The sequence below is a fragment of the Microtus pennsylvanicus genome, chromosome 17 (assembly GCF_037038515.1).
Source record: "Microtus pennsylvanicus isolate mMicPen1 chromosome 17, mMicPen1.hap1, whole genome shotgun sequence".
Lineage (NCBI taxonomy): Eukaryota > Metazoa > Chordata > Mammalia > Rodentia > Cricetidae > Microtus > Microtus pennsylvanicus.
The window spans coordinates 4,586,410-4,592,409 of NC_134595.1; the positions used below are offsets into that span (position 1 = coordinate 4,586,410).

Below are 6,000 nucleotides of genomic sequence, written 5' to 3' on the forward strand. Positions count from 1 at the left end.
GAGAAACACTGCATTGGGGTGAGAATTAGAAGTGTACATGTGTTATCTGCTGCTTTGTGCATAGCATATTGGTAGGAGGGCTCAGACCGGAAACATTTATATTGTTGATTTCAATAAATAATATGAGATCATACAATTTAAAACCAAACAATTAAAGTTAAGAGTCCATATTTAATAAGGAAATAAAGTTGCAAATAAATTCACAACAGAAAAGGCCCTTGACAACTCTGGGGCTTATCTTGGAATCTAGAGACGCTGGAATGGGGAAAGTAATCCCCCATATCATTCTACCAAATATCTGTTTAGTGACAGCTGGGGATCTTTCTCTCACTTTTGGGTCCATGTTGGACTGCAAACTTGGCTTGATAATAAAGCATATACAGAGATGTCACTTTAATAACAGGACACAAGTATTTGTGATAAGAATACTAATTTAAAATATAATTATGCTGATGCTAAATTTCGTATTAAATTATTCCTGGCATTTTAGAGATGAAAGAGAAAATATTCTTCTACAAGGTAATGGATTTTTGTTTAGAAGAGAGATGATGATTTCAGTCACCCAATAAATTACTTTTCACCCCCAAGTTTGCCAGATCCTCACTCTGTGCCCCAGAAGTCTAAAACCACACCTGTGTCTACAGTCTGAATTGAAAAACCCAGCGGTAAATGCTCACCTTGCTTTCTAGGGTCCATCTCATTGATTTCCCGGGATGGTGGGACAGATGGCAGGACAGTCCTTGTAACTAGAAATGAAGCAGCGTTTTCTGCGGAAGGTTACCCAGCAGAAGGATGATGGATGAGGGACAGCCAACGGCCCATTCACCTGTAGAGCAGTGAACACAGCTGTTCAGGGAGACCACCACATCCCTTGTGGGGAAGGGATGAAAACAAGGAGCCATGGGATAGAGATTCCTTTCTCAGAAAATTGGGAAAAGTTTGATTAGGTTAATATTTAAAATATGTGACAATTTCATTTTAAGAGTAGACTGAATTATCATTGGAAAAATATTAATTTTACTTGAATGTTAAAGGCCAAATATGAAGCCCTTTGTTGCTTAAATTCTAATAAAAACATATCAAATAATTCTATACATATAATTTTCAACAAATACTACAAATACTATCCATGGATCATACATATATATATATATATGTATGTATATATATACATACATATACATATGTCTCTTTATAGATTTCAGCCTATACTTCAGTTTAGAAAAGTCAGTGAATTAGCTTCCTGGTTAATAGTTTAATGTTATTATTCAACAAAGAGGCTGCTATGCTTAGGCTAGAGAGATGGCTTGGCATTTCAGAGGAATTGTTGCTCTTACAGAGAACCTGGGTTTGGTTCCAAGCCGCCATATGGTGGTCCATAGCCATCTGGAACTCCAGAGTCAGGAGATTCAGCACCCTCTTCTGACCTCTGTGAGCACCAGGCATGCACACGGTGCACATGCATGCATACAGGTGAAATGCTCACACACATCAAATAAAATGAACAAATCTAAAAAGAATTTTAAAAAAGAATGCTATGCTTATAAGAAAAATTTATACAGTTCTAATAAAAGATGTATTTGTTAACTTGAGTAGTTGAAGATTTTAAAAAGTTTAAATGACCATTAAATTTAAATAATATTTTCTTCTCCTCCAGTAAATGAATGACGTAAAGTAAAAAAAATAATTTGGCAGATAAATATAATTTTAAATAAAAATTACTTCAGAGACTGATTCCATTTTTTTCTTTAAAAATGGTAGTGAGGTGGGGATGCAGCTCAGTTGGTAGAGTACTTGTTTAGCATGAAACTGTGGGTTTGATCACAACCCATAGAAAGTAGGCATAGTGACGTGTGGCCATAGTTGGGAAGTGAGTTCAGGGGGAGTAGAACAGCCTACTCTGTATGATACTCTGCGTTAAGTTTTTTTAAAAGTTAAATGAAACAAAATAATGGCAATAGTGGCAACCTGAGAGGTGACAAGACCTAGGATGTTTCTGAATATGTCAAGGTGTCTGTTTGGAAAGACGCAGCAAGAACTATGGTAAGCACTCTCCTCAGTGTAGAAGCCTCCCACTTATGCCCTCTGGAACCCCCGGGTATGAAAAGGTGGCCGTCCATCCATTCTAAACATATGCCTCTGGAACCCCCGGGGTATGAACAGGTGGCCGTCCATCCATTCTGAACATATGCCCTCTGGAACCCCCGGGGTATGAACAGGTGGCCGTCCATCCATTCTAAACATATGCCTCTGGAACCCCCGGGTATGAACAGGTGGCCATCCATCCATTCTGAACATATGCCCTCTGGTACCCCCAGGGTATGAACAGGTGGCCGTCCATCCATTCTAAACATATGCCTCTGGAACCCCCGGGTATGAAAAGGTGGCCGTCCATCCATTCTAAACATATGCCTCTGGAACCCCCGGGGTATGAACAGGTGGCCGTCCATCCATTCTAAACATATGCCCCCTGGAACCCCCAGGGTATGAACAGGTGGCCGTCCATCCATTCTAAACATATGCCCTCTGGAACCCCCAGGGTATGAACAGGTGGCCGTCCATCCATTCTAAACATATGCCCTCTGGAACCCCCGGGTATGAAAAGGTGGCCGTCCATCCATTCTGAACATATGCCTCTGGAACCCCCGGGTATGAAAAGGTGGCCGTCCATCCATTCTAAACATATGCCTCTGGAACCCCCGGGTATGAAAAGGTGGCCGTTCATCCATTCTGAACAGCTGGAGATGCACAGTCAACAGCCCCTTACCTTTCTCAGTTTCCTTCTCTGTAGCTATGACCCCACAATTGTGGAAGTAGGGAAGGCTGAGGAGTAGCAGATTCCCAGGTATGGCATTCTCACGTTGGGTTGATTTCTCCTTCTGACTGCCCAGCAGCTTCAGGCACAACAGTGGTAATAGAACTTGCACTGTTTTTTTTTAAGAGCTCTAAGAAGTACATTCATTAGTAATAAAGATCCTGAATAATTCAAGGTCTCTCATTCGTCTCTGTTTCAAAGGCTCATTTCCGTATTAGTTTCAGGTAACAAGGAGGAAAGGAAAGTATCTCCTAGAGCTGTAGGGAACATAGAACTTCTGAAACAATAACAAGGCTCCAAGTTCCAGTGATGGCACCTTGCACACCAACCCCAGAAAAAGAATTACACAGGAATGGAATCAAACTCATTTTATTAATTCTTTGGTAAATGCAGAGGTGTGCTTATACATTAAAAAAAACCCTAAATATAATCCCAATCATCAGAAGGAGAGTAATAATTTTTGATGAATTCACACTTCCTCCTAAGTTAGAAATATAACTGTTTTATTTCTAAAGAATTCCAGACTTAAAACTTAGCTGTTTTAACTTTGTTAGGATCTTTAAAAAGTGTCATTATATAAACTAAATGTATTTAAACTTTACAGTAAAGAATATTCAGGATGTTGAACAGCCAGGGAATCAATTGTCACTTATTTAAAAAAAATCTGAAGTCGACCAGATGGCTCAGTGGGTAGCCATACTTTGTACCAAGCTTGAAGATCTCAGTTTAATCCTAGAAACTACATGGAGAGAGGGGAGAACCAATTTCTACAAATTGTCCTTTATCTTCTATATATATACACATGTACACTCATCTAATACACACACCACACATAGAGACAGACATACAGAAAGATACACACATACACACACACACACACACGAGGGGGTATGGAGACAGAAAGACACAGAGAAGAATAAATAAAACATATTTTCAAAATTAAATGAACAATCCACTCAAACTCAAAGCACAGGCATGTTAGTGCAGGCATGTGGTAGCCGGGGAGGCAGAATACCTGAGAGTTCATGCTCAGCTATGACAAGAGGGCAACGCAATCTCTCTAGAACATCCTAGAATCAAGATCACTTTGAAGTGAATATGAAGCTAAGAAGAAGCAGTTTACTCTTTCCTTCTTTGAAAGGCATTCTATTTAAAAAAAATGGAAAATAAAAAATGATGGGGGCAAGGATGGGATCAAGTGGGGATGGGAAAATGTCATCATTTTTCTGTGTCTACATAAGCCACATTGATTTCCTGTGAACAGGTAAGACAAAAATTCAGGAAGAAAGCAAATCTATTTGGCATTAAATCTCTACCTGACTGAGTGCAGTGGACTTGGAGTTGAAACCTTATTTAGTTTTGTACATTATATCTGCTTCAAGCCAATATAGTTCCGGTACTGACGATGGGAAATGTCTGAAATGTTCAGATTTGGACAGATAGATACCATGGACTGATTCTGTCAATCAAGAATCTGTACCCGTAAAAAGAGCTGTCTAAAATCCTAAATCAAACATACCGAAATTAGATAATTTTTAAACACTGAAGATGTACTAAAAGTAACTTTGGTGAATTGACCATCAGTAGTCTTAAACTTGGCCGAACTTCTGGACTCATTAACTTTTGATTAGTGGAAATTTATAGATTTCTATTGCAAACCCTGGCTTAAGCCCAAAGTCACATTAAGGGCTTCTCTTTCCTTCTAGTCCCTTCTTACCCATCCTCTCTTTCCCCTTCTCTTTTTGTAAGTGTTTTAGGTTGTGAATCAAGTCCAGTTGCCATTTTACATTGTAAGCAACTGGCAAGGTATCTTTGCTAACGTGGCAGTTTCTGAAAATGCTGATTGGTAGCAGAGTCTGTGTCTGGAACAGCTTCAGGAAGCAAGCAGGTAGGAAGGGTCAGGCTTCCTCTTCTACCATGATCTTCCCTGGGTTGGCTGTAAGGACTCCAGGCCAGCCAGAATCTCACGAGGCGATGGCTCCTCTAGGCACAAAGGATTTTACTCACACTCTGTTTAGTACATAAATATAAAGAGTGTGACTGGAGAGAGAGAGCAAACAGGGGCTTGGTATGTTATATTTGAACCTACATAGGCAGTCCTACATGTAAATCAAGAATACTTTATGGATACGTTTGTGTATGTTGAGTCCTTTCAGAGAAGAAGTTAAGCTGTTAACACCAATGTAAGAAAATAAAAACCATTACCAAGGATGGTGCATTAAATGAGCTAAAAATATCACGTTCTGAGCCCACATGACTGTGTGCTTCAAGGATTTGCTGCTTTCAAAACAAAAGATTCTTATACTTATAATATGACAACACAATTTTCCTTTTTCTTTTCTTTTCTTTCTTTCTTTCCTTCCTTTCCTTTCCCTTCCCTTCCCTTCCCTTCCCTTCCTTTTCTTTTCTTTTCTTTCCTTCTCTTGAGACAGGGTTTCTCTGTGTAACAATCCTGGCTGTCCGATAACTCACTTTGTACACCAGGCTGGCCTCCATCTCACAGAGAACTACCTACCTCTGCCTTTTGAGTGCTGGAATTCAAGGCGTGCGCCACTACCAATCAGCTCACTCAACACAATGTTTTTAGGTATATAAACATTGAGAAACAGATAAATTGAGCTAATCTGTTTCCTCACATACTATTATTTAGTGTCAACAAAAACTCTACCCTCTTAGTGATGTCTTTCTTAAAACACATTATTATAATCTCTATGCAGTTATGACCTACTGTGCAATAGGTTCCTTAGACTTGACTTTTCCTGTCTAGCTGAAATTGTGTGGCCCTGAACTAACATCTCCACAACCCTAGGGACTTTCACCCTACTGTCTACTTGAGTTCAACAGAAATCTACATATAAATGAGATTACACAGTATTTGACTCTTTGTGCCTGGCTTTATGTTTTATAACAATGTTCTGTAGGTTCCCCAACACTTGCAGACATTTATTTTCCGTGTCGTTTCCTTTCCTTTGCATGTGCTCTCATTAGTGACAGCACTGACTCACATAGTTGTTTCATTTCAAAATGTTTACATTTTTATGTGCATGCACACGTGTGTGGTGGGATGTAGGTATACACACGCATCTGTGTACAAGCGGTGGCCCCAGGTTGATGTTGGGAACCATCCTCCACCACTCTTGTTCGCCTCATTCATTGAGGCAGGACGTCTCAATCAAGCCCAGAGC

General features: G+C 39.8%; 1 protein-coding gene across 1 annotated transcript in view; it reads right to left on the bottom strand.

Annotated features, from left to right (window-relative positions):
- Window positions 1-696, bottom strand: part of Dytn (dystrotelin) — a 61,324-nt gene extending 60,628 nt beyond the window's left edge. Inside the window, exon 1 of the mRNA XM_075952102.1 lies at window positions 678-696. Coding sequence (XP_075808217.1) covers window positions 678-696 — 19 coding nt within the window. The remainder of the gene's footprint in view (window positions 1-677) is intronic.
- Between the last annotated feature and the right edge of the window lie 5,304 nt (window positions 697-6,000).